Source organism: Miniopterus schreibersii (genome assembly GCF_964146895.1).
Source record: "Miniopterus schreibersii genome assembly, chromosome: 7".
In the NCBI taxonomy this organism is placed as follows: domain Eukaryota; kingdom Metazoa; phylum Chordata; class Mammalia; order Chiroptera; family Miniopteridae; genus Miniopterus; species Miniopterus schreibersii.
In genome coordinates, this window is record NC_138108.1 from 44,078,067 (window position 1) to 44,098,158 (window position 20,092).

Here is a 20,092-nt window from a genome sequence, read left to right on the forward strand (position 1 = left end):
GAGTTGGACACAGCCAGAACCACAGCACTCTCGCCCGAGCCCCCGGCCTGTGACTCGCCTCTTTCGGAAGCAAATCAGCACCTTCCACAGCGCGATGGCCCCTCAGAGGGTTCCCCAGCACACTCTGTGTTTGGGGTTATTACTTCGAGCGTGTTCAGTCTCTTCTCAGATGTCACTGAACTGTGCTTAGGCTGCCCTTCAGGGTATTGACCCTTAAGCAAATAGATAATGTTCCCAAAAAGCTTGAGCTGCTCAGTGCTTTCTAACGGTGAGCCCTGGAGTTGGGAAAGGCTGTAAAACCCTTTGCCTCTCGGCAGTGGAGTTCATTGCTTCTTCTGGCTTCCTCAGGTTCGCTTTCACAGGTAAGCGACTTACGCCGTCTACAGCATTTGAGGACTGTGTTCTGCAAATCCGTTTCCTCTAAAGCTCCCTTTGTGGGGCACTGCGTTTCTGATTTACTAAAGGGCGGCCTCTTGTCATGGGATAAATATATGACAATGCTTGTATAGGAACTTGCAGAATACATGAATGATTTCACAGTAGTATATACAGTACAGATGACTCTTAATTGCAGTCTCATTTATAGCAATGCTATTGTATGCATCAATTCCTTTGAGAATCTGTGGTGTTGGGGATGTGCTGTGTAAACGGGTGAACAGATTGAATAATCTGCCAAAGGTAAAAATACCAGTGAAGTTTCTTAACTTGGCTTTATGGAAGCATAATTCTGTTTGCACTGATAACTACAAACCCTACCCTGGAAAGCTGGTGCTGGCTTAATAAAGAACTATACCGACTTGCCTTTTCTCCAACACCATGCTCGTTTCCGCAGTCTCCCAGTTTTTAATAATTTAGGTACTAAAAAATAAGAGCTCTGGATGCCTGGCTAGAGGGGGGAAAGTTGGTTTCTAGAATGTAGTTTCAGTTTTTAGGTTTTCCTAGCCAATAGAAATCATGTTGCTGATGATTGGAGCACATAGATCAAATATCATACACTTTTAAGACAGGGAAGTAAGTGTGGTATTTCTAAATGTTGTGAAGGAGGAACAGCTTTCTAGACATTTTAGAGACACATAATAGTGATTGTACCTAAGAGTCTTAATATTGGGATCTAACAGCAGTTATTTATTAAACTTTTAAGGTATTGACTTATTTAAGGCTCTTGTTTAACAGAGATTCTTTCTGTGTGCACCTACCCACCACCCTACCCCCACGTACCCCCCACCCCTCGAAACTTAGTCACCCCTGCGCTCTGCTCTGTAGCTCCGTAATGATCTCTGAAGACTCCATGTCCCTGCTGAGGAGTAACTGTTTACATGCCCCTCCCCCCTTGATTGTAAGCCCCTTGTGTGTGTTTTACTACTAGGAGTAGTGGTGACAAATATTTGCTGATGAAGCCTGAAGGTGAATTAGGACTTAATTTAGGAAAAAAATTGCCCACTCTGGTTTTAAAAGTCACTGAGATTGCTAGAAAATGTCCGAGTTCCAGGCAGGAATCAAATATTGGAGCTGTGTGTTGCTTTGTGACAATGACAGGGCTATGCATGGAGAGAGAAAGGAGAGCTGGGAGCAGCTGTGGTGGTCAAGTTCCACTTTCTCCAAAACCAGTCCCTTAGCCCTCTATCTCAGCTGTGACACTGGGGAGAAAGGATGTCTGTGGGTCCCCGTGAGGATCCCTGTGCATTTCTTTCCCTTTGTAGCTAACAGAGCCCCATTTTTATCCCATCCCTGGACAGCGTCTCCCACGTTATTGACACACACCATCATCCCAAAACCTGCAAGATAATATTTTTCTTGCTTCTTAATATAAGTTAATATTTCTTTTCTCCTCTAATGATCCTTGGGAGAAAGAAATTACTTGTTAGGTTTGATGATAACAGAGGGGCCCTGTCTACATTCTTAAATGTCAGCAGTGAAAGACATTTTAAGGGCTTTTTTGAAATATTGAAATTTGTGGCTTGGAAAATGACTTCCAAATTCAAGAGGGGCAGGAGCAGTTCTGCTTTTCTCTCTGAGCAGCTCAGGGAAGGGGAGTTTATGGAGCTGGCAGCCTTAAGAGATTTTACAGAGGGGACAGCTTCATAAGAGTAAGGCCAAGGAGAGTATTCACAGTGTGATGTGGGGTGCAGGGAAGGGCCACTCCACTTCTGAGCCTGGCCTGTCCCCTTGTTGTGTCTCAGCTCCTCAGTGGCTGTTAAGGCTCCTCCTTACCATCTTGGTCTGGATGAGGGAAAACCTCTGCCCCTTCCTCCTGAATCCAGTCCAGGCAAGACCAACATGTTTTAAAAAGAGCATTTGGGAGAAAATGAAATGGGAAGCAGAACAAATTTTCCCAGAAAAAATTCAAAACCCTGAACACTGATAGAGTCAACAAGCCATCTCCTAAAGTGACAAGAGCCTGGGCACCATTGGCTTGGCCGTGTCACATCACACAGCCTGTTTCCTTTGGTGGCCTCAGGCCCATCTGCCTGGGAGTGGTTTGAACTATACACACTCCTGGACTTAGTAAACGAGGGTGAGCTGCTGCTTGATCTGGGGGGATTTCTGACCTTCTCAAGATGATTTCCTCTTCTCTCTCTCTGGGTATAGGCTCCCAAGTCTCAAACCTTATCAGAGTGTTGGGGTTTTAAAAATGTATGTAAATGTGATAATATTCTTCTTTTGCCTAAAAGCCTTTATTAGCTCCATTGCCCTTGGGATAAGGCCCCAAGTCCTGAATGTTAAGGATTACCAGGTTCCAAGGAATCAACAAGCTACATCCACCAGCTCACTGCGCTTCCTTCCAGACTCACTGGACCTTTTTTAATCCTTAAACCTACTGTACTGTCTCTTGGGTCTGGGCCTTTGCATGTGCTCTTCTGTGCCTGGGACACTCTTCTTTCTCTTCTTCCCTGGGCTAACTTCCCCTCATCTTCAAGGTCTCATCTGGTTCCAGAGCCTTCCTTAAATCTCTAGACAAGAGCAGAGCTTCTGCTTGAGGGTTTAGGAGATGCAGGTACTTCCCCTTTATTCTTAGTAATTTTGTTTGTAATACTAATGTGTCATCTGTCTTCCCTGCCATACTATAAGCTTCACAGGGGTAGGGCTGGTTGGAGGGCTGGACCATCACACAGTTTTTCGGTTAGGTAAATCTGGTCCTTGAAGATTTCTCCCTGAGCTGACCTCAAGATAAAGGGTTCAGCAAACATTTTCGGGTGGATATAGTCTCTGTCACAGCTACTCAAATCTGCCATTGTAGCCAAAGAAAAAATGAAAACAAATGGGCACGACTGGGTTCCAATAAAACTTTATTTACAAAAACAGGTTGTGGGTTGAATCTTCCCATTGTAGTTATTACCTTCGGCCTGGAAGGATTCCAGCTCCTGGGAGAACTATTCTTAAGCCTGACTCCTTCCCTTCCCTTCCCTTCCCTTCCCTTCCCTTCCCTTCCCTTCCCTTCCCTTCCCTTCCCTTCCCTTCCCTTCCCTTCCCTTCCCTTCCCTTCCCTTCCCTTCCCTTCCCTTCCCTTCCCTTCCCTTCCTTTCCCTCTCCTTTCCCTTCCTCTCCCTCCTCCTTCTGTTCAGATTTTCTGCAGTGCTCCCAGTCTTTGGTGAAGGTCAGCTCACTCATCTGTTGCTCTAGGCTGTTGCTTTGAAGTCACACTAGGAGCCTTGGCACAGTGACCCACTGTGGGCACTGACGTTTTGTACTCTCAGGAATTTTGATTTGTCCCTGGCATGCTGGCAGAACTCTTTATCTCCTCCAGTTTTGACAGCCTCATGCCCCTGTGGCACTGCTCACTCAGCCCCCTTCCTGAGGTGTGTCAATGACACAGATTCTCTTGAGTGACAGCCTGATTCTTCTCTCAGTTACCTTTCTCCCACCAGCGTTGATCTTACAGAGTGTTGTTGCTAATGTTCTAAGGTAGAAAAACCTCTGCTATGTCTACTAGTAAAGGTCAGAAGACTGTCCCCCAATGTGAGCTTCTGTGTTGATAGGATTACACATTTTATCAAAGAAAACATCAACCTTGGATAGTTAAACAGAAGCATGTGTAGTACTCAGGTTATAGAGTACGTGCCATTGAGCAAAGAGAAACACTGGTGTTGGCATGGACAATTAAGAATTCTTGGGGGATTCCATGATTAGGTGGCCAAAGTCTGCCAACCAGTGCTTAGAAATTCTGATTTTCTACTTTTAAGTCCTAGATTCTCAAGTTTATTGAAAGATAAGTTTTTCGGAAAGACCCTGGGAATTTGTTTCTGAAGATTTTTTCGGAGATTAAGATAATTTACTATATCAAAATTTAGAGTGAAAAGGAAATAGCAGTGTCTTATTTTTTAACTCTGAGTTCTTTTGTGTTGGTTAAAGTAAAATGTTGTTACTGTAAATTCTTAAGAAACCTTAATTAAAGCTTCCTGCAAGGTATGATACCAAGTACCTTGCACAAGCTTCAGGAAGCTCAAGAACAAATTGTTAGCTTAGGTGTTAGAAGGGTAGAATTGGATGACATTACATCTGTTTGTATTGATGGGGGAAATAACTTGACAAATTATTGCATTCTTAAATCAGAGAGTGTACCAAGTGAAGGGGAGACACTCTCATAACCCTGTAAAACAAATCTGTTTATTCCTAAAAACCAGACTCCCACTATGTTTCCAGGGTTTCAAAGATTAGTTGAGATATTCTCCAGCATCTGCTATGTGATGTATCCAGGATATTGTCTCATAAAAAGGGAATTAACCAGTGGGAGGAAACATGGTCTAATGATATATCAGAGTTTCATTCTACACTTATAATAATATGAAGCAACTCATGTTACATCTTGTTCTGGAAACATTGCCTTTTCTGGAAATTATCACAAGCAATACCTTGTTTATTCTTTCTAGTAATTGTGGCGCCTTATTGCATTTCCCCAAACTTAGTGTTATAAAATTGCTACTATTTTTGTGGCTGCATGCAAGCTATCAACATTTTCAACACAATGGCTTTGAAAAGTCATCACTGCCATTTCTAAACTTGCCAGAGATAAGGCACCTAGCCTCCATTTCTATTGAGCAACAGTCAGATGCCACACAATGCATGCCCTGTGACAATGGAGAGTGCACATCTTTCTTTCTTTTTTTATTTTTTAAATATATCTTTATTGAGTATTGAGAGAGGAAAAGAGAGGAAGAGTGAAAGATAGTACCATCAACGATGAGAGAGTCATTGATCGGCTGCCTCCTGCACGCCCCGGACTGAGGCCGAACCCGCAACCCGGGCATGTGCCCTGACCGGGAATCGAATCACCATCTCCTGGATCCTAGGTCAATGCTCAACCTCCGAGCCACGCCTGACCGGGCAAGAGTGCACATCTTTCGAAGGATAGCTCCTTGGTGTACCAAAAGGGCACAGGGGACTTTCAGAGTTCAGAGTGATGCACTGAATGCTGAAAAAGAAAGCAAACAAACAAAAGAAAGGCCCCAGGTTTCGGTAGCTGGCCTGGCATTCACACCTAAACCATGTTATGCTCTTTTTAGAAATTAACGATCTCACAGAATACAAACTATATTACTCAAGGCTCTTGGGAGAAGCAGAACCAGTAGGACATGTAGAAAGAGATTTATTATGAGGGATTGATGCCCATGGTGATGGGGGCTGACAAGTCCCACAGTCTGCAAGCTGGAGGCCCAAGGAAGCTGGTGAACCAAAGGGGCCAATGGTGTAAGTCCCTCTCTGAGTCTGGAGATTAAAGCTTCAGAATCAACGGAATCAGCAAAATTTGCAGTCTCTGAATGTAATACTGCCACACTGAACAGATTTCTTGTTGAGTAAAATAATTTTGCATCTGGTTGACCTAGTTCTTTTATTTGTACTCACCTCCTAAACCACTTAACTAAATCGTGTTGATAGAACCTTTGATATGATGTAATGAGAAGGGTACTTTACCTCTGAGGTCTTCCCAAAATACACAACTCTTGTCCAATCTGGGAAAAATATCACATAAGTGTCATTTAGGGGACATCCCACAAAATAACTGCTCAATACTCCTCAAAACTGTCCAGGTCATCAAAACCAGAAAAGTATGAAACATTGTCATAGCCCAGAGGCGCTTAAGGAACTATGATAACTTAATGTAATGTCTTTCTTTTACATGTTCCTAGCACTTTGTACTCTTGAATATTTACTCTTTGCCAGTATTTCAATGAATGCGTTTAGTACTCATTGCTGATCATTTTCCAAAATTTATTCATTGGGGTACAAAATAATGATTTTTCTAATTTTTCAGTATTTTAAAAATCAGGAATGGATATTAATTTTTATTGAATACTTTTTCTGCATATATCAAAATGATCAAAACTTTCTTTACATTGAACACTGCATTCCTGGAATTAACATTGCTCATTATATGTTTTCATAAACTGCCAAATTACACTTAACATAACTTATTTAATGATTTTAACTCTATTTTGAAAAGTAATTATAATTTTTTTTATAACATTCTTGTTTGTTTTGATGTCAAGGTTATATTTGTTTTAGAAAATGAGTTAAGCCCTAGCCAGTTTGGCTCAGTGGTTAGAGAGCTGGCCCTCAGACTGCAGGGTCCCGGGTTCTAACCCAGCCAGGGGCACATACCTTGGTTGCAGACTCAATCCCCTGTCCTGGTTTGAGTGTGTGAGGGAAGCAATCAATGGATGTGTCTCTCTCACACTGATGTCTGTCTGTCTCTCTCCTTCTGGTTCTACTCTCTCTGAAAAGCAATGGGGGGAAAAAAAAATCTATGGGTGAAGATTAAAAAAAAAGAAAAAGAAAATGAGTTGGATAGCAGTTCTCCTGGTCCACACTGGACTTGCTGTATCCTGGATTGAGGGGCTTTATTTACAAAGGAGCACTGAGGACTCCCCCTTAGTATTTGAGTGCTGTTGGTCAGATATGTCGCCAATTAGTTTTGCCCTTCTAGGGATTTTTATTTTTTCTGATTAAAAAAAGAAGTAAAGGAAGGAAGGAAGGAAGGAAAGAAGGAAGGAAGGAAGGAAGGAAGGAAGGAAGGAAGGAAGGAAGGAAGGAAGGAAGGAAGAAGAGATAAGCAGAAAGAACAGATAAATAAAAAGCATCCACTCATCATCCTGAGAAATCCGCAATCAGTGATTTGGGTTTATCTTTCTAATCACTAGACTCTTTCATGGAGTTATTAATCACTTAAAAAATCTGCTTTTCATGAGACTGGTAATGAAATTTATTTCTTGAACCAAGTTCTTCTTTCATTTGGCTACTTTGGTTAAAAAAAAGAAAAGAGATAATTGTGGTGATTCTTTTATTTTCTCTATAGGGAGACTGGCTGCAGGTCGCAGTTACCATGCCTGACTCAGTGATTCTCCGCAGCGTGAAGAAGCTTGGAGAGGAGAACCACTGCTTTGAGCCAGATGGACCATGTAAGTGGCCTTTTCTCTCACTGTCTATTGAACAAAGACAGGTTAGAACAAAAATGGAACAAGCTAGTGAGGTTTCAAGGGGCAGAGACAAACCATCAATATTTAGAACTGTTAATGAACATGTTTCTTACACATTAATGGGTGGTTTTCCCTAGAATCCATGTAACAATGTATGAAAATGTCAAGGTAAAAATGCATAAAGTATGGGTTTGTGAAGTATCTAATCTATAAATATCTCTTTCCTAAGCAGAGTAGGGTTGTTCCGGCATCGGCTATTATTATTGTCTTTATTCATATATTGTTGTGGTTAATTAAAGCAGTAATTATTCAGTGAGCACTGCTCCCTGAGAGGAACTGCACCAGGACTGTGCTGGCAGGAGGGAAGGGCGTCAGTGCCCAGCATGCAGTGAGCACAGATGATTCTAAGCAAGTCTTACTGTTTTAAACAGATCTTATGATTTTACAGGAAAAGAAACTGAGACTTGAATACATTTTTTAAAACTTGGCAAAGATCACATGACTAATAATGGAGCTCTAATCCTAATCCAGTTCTGTCTGATTCCCAAACACAAAATATTAATCTCTTTCTATACTATAATGGCTTTTTACTCTGAAGTTAAACTAAATTAAAATGCCAGGACAATCAGGATGTGCTGTTCTGTGACAATGACCGTAGCACCTTGGGTTCCTTTCCCTGTGACTTCCTGACCTCACACCCTTTTACTTCCTACCCTCCATCTGCTCTGACCCACACTGGGGAAAATAATCAATGTGCTGCTCGATTCTGTGGCTTCTACTGGCATGCCAACGGCATCATATTGTTTAGTTAATTTGTGGTCTAAATTTTAAATAGAGAAATTCTGATGTTTCTATAGAACCAAGTAATAAATATTCACTTTACTTGGTAGTTCAAAAATTCATATTTTCTTCAGCTAATGTTGGTCTCCAGTTGATATTCAGAAAATATAAATATTTCATATCCTGGAGAAAAGTCTAGAAATGTAATCAAGCTAGAAGTCCTAATCCTGAAAGAATATTTTCTTTATATATATGTAAAGGGAGAAAGAGAGAATTTTTAAAAAAGGAGAAAAAGCAAATAATCATTTCGCTATGCTTCATGAATAAAAATAATTTATAGAAAAGGCTTTTTCCAGAGCAAAATTGTAAGTAATTATGTTGCATTTTGTCATTATTAACTGCCTTATGCATTGTTTTTATCCTGACAGATAACAATGATAAGAATTCACGGTAAGTGACTTTATCAACAATGCATCTTTCTTTGAATAGCTTCACAATATTCCTATAAAAGGCACAAAGCAAAGGAAATATTTTTATGTACATTACACTTCCTATAAAATGGTATAGATAATCCATTATTTTTCTCTTTAAAATATTACTATAATTTGATTTCAAAGACCTTTTGGAATATCCCTTATAGACCAGGTCCAAATCTCCCCTGTGCATCCAGGAACAGCACAGAATTTCCCACCTGAACAATAGAAGAAAAGTTGATGAGTATGATTTCGTGGGTACAGGGGAGGTTCCCAAGCCCCAGATTTTTCCCACAAGCAAATAGTAGAAATCTAACACTTAATTATTAGATATTCCTCTTTAGCTTAAGAGTTTAAATTCTCACATAAAACAAATTTTAGTTACTCATACCTTGGCATGAGGGCAAAAATAGATGGAATTTAATTTAGAAGAGGGGGGCATGCCAGGCAATAATAAATATACAGGTGAAATAGAGGAGGTAGAAAGGGAGAGGTTGAAGGTATTTAAGAAATTTTAAGTAATTTGTGGCAGAGGGAGGTGTGGGGTATGGTAACATTAGCTTTGGACTAAGAGTGGCAGGACCAGCTTGGGCCTAGAAGAATCACACTGGGTGGGGAAGAGATGAAAATGGGTATGAATGTAGATGAAAAGCAGTGGGTGAATTAGCAGGAAGTTTGAGTGAATTCTTTGGTTTTTATTTTTATTTTGTCTACTCTTTTTAAAAGTTGTATTGGGGTGACAATGGTTAACAAAATTATATAGGTTTTCAAGTGCACAATTCCAAAATACATCATCTGTACACTGTATTGTGTGTTCACCACCCCAAATCAAGTCTCCTTCCATAACCATTTATCTCCCCTATGCCCCCTCCTCGCCCCTGGGCAATTTGTCTGTGTCCATGAGTTTTCTCTCTATTTTTTTCTTTCTTTTTTTGTTCTTTTGTTTGTAGAGGAAACGACTCTGTCTCCCAATAGATATGGTAATGTAGAATGAGAAGATAAGAGTGAGTCTGACAAAGCTGCTGAGGGAAGGGAAACAATCTCTAGAGGGAAGAAACAGTGTTTCAATTGAGCTAAGGCTGGAGACCATTCTCATTTATTCATTTATTCATTTCACAAGTATTAATTGTCTATTAGGTGTCAGGCACTGATTTTAGTGCTGAGGACACAGAAAAGAACAAATTAGGTAAAAATTTCTGTCCTTGAGGAGCTTACATTTTGGTGAGGGAGACATAATAAACATCATAAATAAAAAAAATATATAGCATGGTAACTAATGATTATCACTTTCTTCTACAAAGGAAAAAGTAAACATGGAATGGAGTCATGAAATGATGTGGGGGAAAGCTGAAATTTTAATGACTTTGATCAGAGAAGGCCCCATTGAAAAAGTGACTTTTGAGGAAAGGTCTGAAGGAGGGGAGGGAACTGACCATGCAGCTATCTGAAGAAATAGCATTCTGGCAGGAGAAAATAGCAAGTGCAAATGTCCAACAAATTTGGCTTGGACAAAGGTCAGCAAAGAGGCCAGATGGCTTAGGGGCAAGAACTGGAGTGCAGTAAGAAGAGACAAGATCAGAGAGCCAGTTGGCCAGACCATGGAGGGCCTTGAATGTTTCATCAAAGACTTGGGATTCTACTCTGAGCTGGAAGGGAAACTCAGGGTAACCGAATACTAGGAGTGGCATGTGTTGGCATCAGTTCACATGGTGGAGATGTTATCTCCAGCCGGCCTAGCAGCCTGGCTTCAGGAGAAGAGGGCAAACATGCAGGATGGATGTAGAGATGAAGTTTCCAAGCAAGGATTTGGGGAACATTTGAGGATGATGTTGAGAATGTGGTTCAATTGGCAGGCAGTGTGATGCATGGAGAAGGAAGCAAAATTTTGATGAGGTTTAGCAATTATAAGTTAATAGAGGGCTTAAGGGGCTGCATGTCTCAATTGAGATGACAAATAGTTGTGGAAGGGAGAAGGAAGTGACAAAACAAATGCCTGGGCTGTCTCAGTGTGCGATGGAGTAGAGTAGTTTCTGGTGAAGGCAAGTTCCAAGGTATTTCATGAATGAGTGACTCAGCTCAAGTAGAGATCCCTGGAGTTGAGAAGGTCAAAGGTGGGTTCAGTATAACTTTATGAGAAATAAAATGAATAAGAAATACTAAGGAAACATAATTTTATAGGAAGTATGGACGATTGGGGGGAACTTTTCATCATATCAACACTACTTAATGTAGTTGTAAAAATTTTTAAGTGTTAGAAGGAAGTTTTAAATCAGCTAATCCAACCACCTCTGTTTACCCACAAGGAAATGTATATAGAAACAGGTCAATAGCACATGATCTCGCTTATATGTAGATTCTAATAAACAAAATTAACTGATGAACAAAATAGGTCCAGAGGCATGAATGTATGGAACAGAATAACAGATTTCAGTGGGGAGGGTGGTGGAGGGGATGGGAAGAGGTTAACCAAATAACATATATCCATATATGCATAACCCATGGACACAGACAATAGTGTGGGGAAGGCCTGGGGTGGGGTGGGGATTGGGTAGAGCGGGCACAAAAGGGAAAAATGGGGACATCTGTAATACTGTCAGCAACAATAAATAAATACACAAATTAAAAAGAAGAAATAGGTCAAGGGTAATAGTTCAAATAACTGAACTCCAATAGTTATTTATTGGTATAACTGAGAGTGAGGAGTATTTTTTATTTTCTCTGAGCGCCTTCAGAAAAACCTCAATGAATCTCTACTGAGCATGAGATATATTGATAATAAAATTTCTAGAAGAGGTAAATCTGAAAAATAAAATCTTGTTTTAAAGATACCAGGTTTGTCAAGAATTTCTCAGCCAGAGGGGGGCTTTTTTTCATACTAAAGAATAACTCATTGAATCACCACCTAGGGAGAATTTCTCATTGTTTGGAAAGTATGGTCTGTAAATCCCTATTTTTTTCTCCTCAGGTTACAAAATGAGAAGAAAGGTGACAGAAGTCAAGTTGGCTTCTTTCAATTGGTAATGAGACAGTGCTGATTTATGACATAGGTTTTGCAACTATGAATTGTTCAGATCCTGGAGGAAGAGTTAAATCTTTAGTCATATCAGTAGGTTTTTAACTACAATGATCACTTTTTCAGTCATAAACTTTGTTTATGTGATAACATGCTGACTAGCAATTAGAAATATATTGTTGATTAAACACACAAATCCTATTCAGTAGATCAGAAAAGTGTCCTGGAAAATAATTACTAAGTTTATAATTATTATTTTAGTAAGGGAAATTATCACAGTAATCATGTTGTCTATATTTATTCCTTTGATAAGACTTCAGAAATTCCATAGTATAAGTATTTTTGACAAATTTGTTCAGGGTGGAGGCATTTCTAGGCACAAATAGGCACTCTTCATTGTCAATATCAGTTCTGGCAGCCAATTTATGTTATTGCTGAATGTCCCACACAGTATACACACATGGCAATGGTATTGGTGCCAGTGACTGATTCCCCCATAAGTGGTGGATGAATAGCTAAGAACTACAGTCAACTCTTGAGATAAAGAAAGTGAATTCAGAGACCGGGAAAGAAACAACATTGACTGACAATGTAAGAGTCTCATGTTTTAGATAACTGATATACCGTTCATTTTGATAAAATTAGTGGGAACTCTGTTGTTTGTTAAGATGATCCCACAAAATTTGGTGTTGAATACTATTTATCAGAATCTAGTAATTAAAATTAAATAGTCCTCCTACCTCTCCTGCTTTTCACCCATAGATGATCTCTGAATCCTTTGTTTTTCAAGTTTCGGTTTTCTTCAACGACTGACATTTGGCTGATGTTTGTGGGAGGTTTATGTGCATTTCTCCACGGACTAGCCCATCCAGGCGTGTTACTCATTTTTGGCACCATGACAGATGTTTTTATTAACTACGAAACTGAATTACAAGAACTGCAGATCCCTGGAAAAGCATGTGTAAATAACACCATAGTGTGGACCAACAGCTCCCTCAACCAGAACGTAACAAATGGAATGCCTTGTGGGTAGGCTGCTATTCTTTATTTTTTACTTTTTTTTTCACATTTTAAATTGTAATTCAAAATGTGTAAAGGGGACATATTGACTGAGCTGGAATGGCATCTAATATACAGTGAACAGAAACATAAATTTACCCATATTTCTAAAACTACTCTGCCCGGAGGTTCTCGTATCTTACCAGATTTTAAAATCCTAACAAAAAACATAATTGGAAATTGCCCATTAAATGCATCATCCAAATTTAACCACTTTGCACACCATAGGCTTGAGGATGGGACTACTAATGCTTAATGCCAAAAGAAGATGACCCATGAATTTTACTTGAGTCCTATGTCATGTCTTATATCCAAGACTTCTTTTTTTTTTTTTTTTCCTTTCTAGCTCCCTTCCATTGCCTAGCTTTTGTGGTCATGGATTATGATCCACTAGATCCCCAGCCTTTTCTCTATAATGGGAATTTCATTAGTATGCTACAAACCTTGGAGTAGGGGCCACTGGTCTCAGTTAGTAGTTGAGTTTCTACGAAAGAGCCGTGTGAGCAGAAGGAAGCCATGAAAAACTAGCCAGAGCTCACTGTGCCATGACTTTTCTTTGTGATAAGCCCAATAGGCTGCTTTGTAATCAGTGAGTCTAGAGTACAAAGGTTGATCCACTGTTACGGCAGGGACTTTGCAGCCTGCCTCTTGCTGCCTCAGGGCCAGAACAGGGTTATTTACACATAAGAACAAACACACTCAGATTTGAGAACCAGGGGCAGGGCACATCCTGGCTAGAAAGACACTTGGAATGGCTTTCCAAGTGAATTTATAATTTTCACCTTCATTTTAAAATTTTTCTACAAGATTGATTTCAGATTATGAAAAATCCTTCTAAATCATTGACTCTCTTCCATAATATTATCTACTCTTATGGTATTTTATTCATTCACTCATTTAGCCAAAAATTTTGGAACAACTATGTACCAGAAACTTGTGTAAGCATCAAGGATACCGTGGTTATCTTAAGAGTCAAGTTCCTTATCTCTGAGATCATCATTAAATCTATGACCATTCAAATAAATACGTAGTTGCAAATTGATTACTGCTTGATAGAAAAGTATAGGATAACATACAATATACAGAATTACCCTTTGAAAAATACTAAGCCTACTCATCAGAAATATATTTTCTAATGTCTAAATATGTATGTTTCTTTTCTAAATTTAGAAGTAAGACTCATTCTGTGGCATCTGAAAGGTGGAATGTGAGCTTGAGATCAAACAGTACTGCTGATGCACAACTGGGTGAACAGTCTCTACCCAGCGATTTCTGAGATATATCCTGTTAACACTCTACTGGATTAGAATTTAACTGTGACTTCCCTCTACCAAAAAAGATTCAAACAGAAAGCGTAGGCGCTACCATAAAATAAACATTAATAATTTTTGTGTTCAGATTGACCTTACAAATAGAATATTCTTAAGCACCGAGTGGTGGTTGTAACATTGAATACTTCCCAGTACCTCTGTCAGTTGGGCCTTGAACCTGGTATGCTGACTCAAGGCACAGACAGGGGTCTCTGAATGGCTAGGGCTTCTGCATTCAGTCTAGGCCAGGCCTGTGGCCTGTGGTCTGTTTTTGTAAATAACATTTTATAGGATGGAATACAGCCATGCCCATTTGTTTACCTATTTATTACCTATGGATGCTTTTGTGCCACAACAGCTTAGTTGAATAGTTGCAAAAGAGATTGTCTAGCCAAGAGAACCTAAAATATATATTGTTTGACCCTTTACAAAAACACAACTTGTCAACCCCTGGTTTAGACATTTCAGACTTTTTAGTGACTGCTGTTCTATTTACTTTCCAATTGATCAGATGGTATTTATTTACTGTTGTGAATGAATGTGAAAAATTAAAAAAACACACAAGTAAGACTCAGAACAGTTTGTATAAAAGAGAGACTATCTCCAGTGACCGTCTTTTAAGTCTTTCATTTATGTTAGAGGACAGAGATGAACTGCTTTTTACAGAGTAAAATGACTACAAAATGTGAAGTTAATCACTCCCTCTTTGGAGAAAAAAATGCAGACTTCTTTATGATGTAAATAGACCAAAATCATTAACCACACTCATGAAGGTAAATTTTTTCAAGGGAAAATTCCTGAAAATATATCCTATTATGTTTTAAAATTTGGAAATAACTCTTAGAAGGGCCAAAATTTGAGACATATTCATGATACCAAGTGCTCATAAATATTTATTAGATGAATTAAAGAATGAATCTACCTTATTCTGCATCACCAACATCCACTAGAAAGGAATTCACTTTAGCTACCCATTACTCATGCTTTATTCACTCTTACTGGGTCATGTACTCTAAGGTGAGCAAAAGTGCAAAGCAAATAGGGGCTTTCAGAAGTTCACTGGCTTTAGCTGCATCCATATGATACCAAACATCCAAACATGTAAATGGACATTTGTCCTTTTAAAAAATTTTTCATATAATAACTCAAATTGTGTAGACCACACCTTTCTTGGGCCATTCCTTTACTAAGAACTCTTTTGATGAGTTAAATACTTTAATTGTGAGCTATCATGGTCACTGACATGAATACTGTTACATCTTTAAATTAATATGTTTGTTTAGCTTTCATGTAGTAAGATCACTGAGAAAATGGATGTGGATGGGACAGAGGGGAAGGGAGAAGGCATTTCCTTCTTGTAAGTGTGAATAGTTAATATGCCTCCCAAATTACCCAATACTCCTTGCAACTTGAAGAAAGTGTATCATTAAAGTACAATTTCTCCACCTATTATAATAGGTCTTTAGTCTTGGACTTTACAAGGTGACTCAATGATTTTATCAACATAAGCATGCATACTTAATGGTAGGAACTAGTTTTTATTTCATTTTGTTGGTTTCCACATATCAGTTGTAATCTATTGGATGGAATTTATAGGCTAAAGCTTTTCAAATAGCTCTTAATGAATAATGCTGAAAAAGATTACAGAAAATTAGGCTTCCTCATTAGCTTATCAGAATTTATTTGCTCAGAATAATCAAACAATAAGGTAAAAGAATGAAAGAAGGTGAAAGAAGGGAAGTTCAAATATTATAATGCAGCTTACTTTTATCCAATTAAAGTGTAAAAATTCAAATGGAAGCCGCAGCCCCGTCGGGCGTGGCTCAGCGATTGAGCATCGACCTAGGGTCCAGGCGATCGGGGTTCGATTCCCGGTCAGGGCACATGCCCGGGTTGTGGGCTCGATCAATGACTCTCTCATCATTGATGTTTCTATCTCTCTCTCCCTCTCCTTTCCTCTCTCTGAAATCAATAAAGATATATTTAAAAAACAAAAAAAAACCCAAAACAAATGGAAGCCACAGTCTTGTAATGAAATCATGGAAGTGACATACTGTCATTTCTGCCATATTCTGTTGCTCACACAGACCAACCCTGGTACAATATGGGAGGGAACTATAAAACAGTGTGGATACCAGAAGACACAAATCATTAGGGACTTTTTGTAGGCTGACTGCCACCACCATTGGGAAGTTCCTGTCCTTGATTGTCTCACTTTTAGATTCATTGATGTAGAAATCTGAGTCTCTGTTTTCTCTTAGATTTCAGTCTATTTTCTTAGCAATGTACATGTAGCTTATGCATTCAAGCACTTTTTGAATTTAGACACTTTAAGACCAAACAGCTTTATTGAGATACAATTTACATACCATATAATTCACTTATTTAATGTGTACAAATTAGTAGTTTTTATGATATTCACAAAGTTGTGCATCTATCACCACAGTCAATTTTAGAACATTTTCATTACTGTAAAAAGAAACCCTATCCCCCTTAGCTGCCACTCCCCATTTCCCCATCCCCTTTCAGTCCTAGACAACCACTAATCTACTTTATGTCTCTGTAGATTTTCTTTTATATATATATATATATATATATATATATATATATATATATATATATTGATTTTAGAGAGAGGAAGGGAGAAGGAGAGAGAGAGATAGAAACATCAATGATGAGAGAGAGAGTCATCACTGATTGGCTGCCTCCTGCATACCCCCAACTGAAGATCGAACCCACAACCTGGGCATGTGCCCTGACCAGGAATAGTACCACAGTCTCCTAGATCCTAGGTAGATGCTCAACTGCTGAGCCACCCCAGGTTGGGCTCTGTAGATTTTCTTCTTCTAGATATTTCAAATAAATGGAAAAATACAATGTGCAGTCCTTTGTGACTAGCCTCTTTAAATTAACAACATTTTCAAGCCTCATCTATATTGTATCATGAATTAATACTTCATTTCTTTTTATTGCTGAATAATATTTCATTGTATCAATAGTTATCCATTCATCAGTTGATGGACATTTGTATTGTTTCCACTTTTTGGTTATTAAAAATAATGCTGCTATAACCATTTGGATATAAAGTTTTATGTGGACCGATGTTTTAATTTCTCTTGAGTATACACCTACATGTAGAATTGTTGGGTCATATGGTAACTGTAATGTTTAACCATTTGAGAAACTGCCTGACTGTTTTTCAAAGTGATTGTAACATTTTACATCCTCACTAACGCTGTATGGGAGATCCAATATCTTCACATCCTCACCAACACTTGTCACCATCTATATTCTGACTATAGTTCTAGAGGGCTGAATAATGGCCCCCAAAGATATCTAGATCCTAATCTCTGGAGTCTATACATATTACCTTGGTCGTATGTTTTCTTACTATTGAGTTGGAAGTGTTCTTGTATTCTAGACAAGAGTCCCTTATCAAATATGTGGTTTGTAGAATTTTTTTCTCATTCTTTGGGTTGTCTTTTCACTCTCTTAATGATGATTGTTGTAGTAATGATGATTTTTGAAGTTTTAAATTTTAATGATGTACAGTTTATTTTTTTCTTTCATTGCTTATGATTTTGATGTCATATCTAAGAAACCATTGCCAAAGGCTAGGCCATGAAGATTTGTACCTATGTTTTCTTTTAAGAGTTTTAGAATTTTGCTCTTGTATTTAAGCCTATGCTCTTTTTAAGTAAACTTTTGAATATGGTATTTGGTAGGAATCCAACTTGATTCCTTTCCACCAGGGTAGCCAATAGTCCCAGCACCATTTGTTGGAAAGACTGTACTTTCATCATTGAATAGTCTCAGAACCCTAGTAAAAATCAATTTACCATAAATGTGAGGGTCTATTTCTGGACTCTCAATTCTACCATTTGGCACCATTCTACCATTTGTCTTTAGGCTCGTAACATACTGTTTTGATTATTGTAATTCTTTGGTACGTTTTGAAACCAGAAAGTGTTAGTCTTCTATCTTTGTTCTTCTTTTCCAAGGTTGTTTTGGCTATTATGGGTCTTTTGGATTTTCATATGAATTTAAAGATCAGCTTATTTAATTTCCACAAAGAAGTCAGCTGGGATTTTGATAAAGATTGCATTGAATCTGTAGGCCAATTTGGGAAGTATTGCCATCTTAATATATACTTAGGTCTTCCTTAATATCTTTCAACAATATTTTGTAGTTTTCAGAATATAAACTTTGCACTTGTTTTTGTTAAATTTATTGCTAAGTATTTTATTCTTTCTGATGCTATTGTAAATAGAATTGTCTTAATTTCATTTTCAGTTTGCTCATTGTAACTGCATGGAAATACAATTAATTTTGTATATTGATCTTGTATCCTACAACCTTGTTAAATTATTTATGAAGTCTAACAGGTTTTTAATTAGATTCTTTATGATTTTTCTATACAAGATTATGTCATCTGAGAATACAGATCACTACACTTCTTCCTCTCCAGTCTGGATGCCTTTTATTTCATTTTCTTACCTAAAATTATTCTGGTCAAAGCCTCCAGTTCAATGTTGAGTAACAGTGGTGGGTGCACACATTCCTTTTCTTGTTCCTGATCTTAGGAGGAAAGCATTCTGTCTTTCACCATTGAGTATACTATCAGTCATGAGATTTTCATATATGTCTTTTTTCATGTGAAGGAAGTTCCCTTCTAGTCCTAGTTTGTTGAGTGTTTTTAACATTAAGGGATGTTGAATTGTGCCAAATGCTTCTTCTGCATCTATTAAGATGATCATGTGGTTTTTGTCCATTTTAATACTGATATGATACATTATATTGATTAATTTTCTTATGTTGAAACACCCTTGTATTCCTGGGATAAATCCCATTTGGTCATGATATATAATACTTTTAATATTTTGCTGGATTTGACTTGCTAGTATTTCACTGATGATTATTGTGTTTATATACATAAGAGATATTGATCTGTTGTTTTTTGTTTTTTTCTTGTGATGTCTTTGTCTTCTTTTGGTATCAGATAATACTGACCTCATACAGTGAGTTGAGAAGTATTTTCTTCTCTTTTATTTTTTTGGAAAAGTTTGTGAAGAGTTTTTTTTTACTACAAAAAAATTAAAACTTTTACTCTGCAAAAGACATTTTTAAGAGGATGAAAAGATAAACTACAAACTGAGAGAACATGTTTGCAAATTATATATCTAACAAAGTACTAGGATCTAGAATACCTAAACTACTCTCACAACTCAATAGTTAAAAAAAATTCAGAATATGGAGAAAAGACACCAACAGACATTTCATTAAAGATATAAAGATGGCCAATGAACACATGAAAAGATGTTCAACAACATTAGTGGTTAGGGAATGCTAATTAAAATCAAAATGAGATATCAGTATTTATCTACCAGAATGACTAAAATAAAAAATAGTGATAACACCAACTGCCGGTGAGGATCTGAAAGAACTGGATCACTCATACCTTGGGGGGATATAAAATGGTGCAGTGACTCTGTAAAACAATTTGGCAATTTTTAAAAAGCTAAACATGCAACTATTATATGACCCTGTGATTCTACCCTTGGGGACTTATCCCAGAGAAATGAACTTAAATGTAAAAATTGAAGCTTTATAGAAGCTTTATTTGCAATAGACAAAAAGTGGAAACAACCCAGACATCCTTCAATAGGTGAGTGGGTAAACAAACTGTGATGTATCTATATCATGGAATCCTATTTAACAATAAAAACGAATGAGCTATTTATGAAACTTGAAAGAATTATGCTGATTGAAATAAAAGCCAACCCCAAAAGGTTAAATTCTGTGTAATTCCATTTAACATTCTTCAAATGACAAAACTGTAACAACAGAAAACAGATCAGTAGTAGCCAGTGGTTAAGGGAGGAGCGGGGCCATATGAAAGTATGTGTGGATATAAAAGGGCAACATGAGAAATCCTTTTGGTGATGAGACTGTTCTGATCTTGATGATATCAACTCAACATTCTGATTGTGATGTTAACCTATAGTTTCACAAGATGTAACCACTGTGGGAAAACTGGAAAAAGAG

At 38.0% G+C, this 20,092-nt stretch overlaps 1 protein-coding gene across 2 annotated transcripts in view; it reads left to right on the forward strand.

Annotated features, from left to right (window-relative positions):
- The first annotated feature begins 281 nt into the window (after nucleotides 1-281).
- The window catches only part of ABCB11 (ATP binding cassette subfamily B member 11), a 75,746-nt gene continuing 55,935 nt past the window's right edge, over nucleotides 282-20,092 (forward strand). For both annotated transcript variants that reach the window (XM_081141647.1, XM_081141648.1), the window contains exons 1-5: nucleotides 282-362; nucleotides 7,292-7,394; nucleotides 8,621-8,642; nucleotides 11,631-11,682; nucleotides 12,469-12,707. In XM_081141647.1, the coding sequence (XP_080997773.1) occupies nucleotides 7,319-7,394; nucleotides 8,621-8,642; nucleotides 11,631-11,682; nucleotides 12,469-12,707 (389 nt within the window). In that variant the 5' untranslated portion in view covers nucleotides 282-362; nucleotides 7,292-7,318. The remainder of the gene's footprint in view (nucleotides 363-7,291; nucleotides 7,395-8,620; nucleotides 8,643-11,630; nucleotides 11,683-12,468; nucleotides 12,708-20,092) is intronic.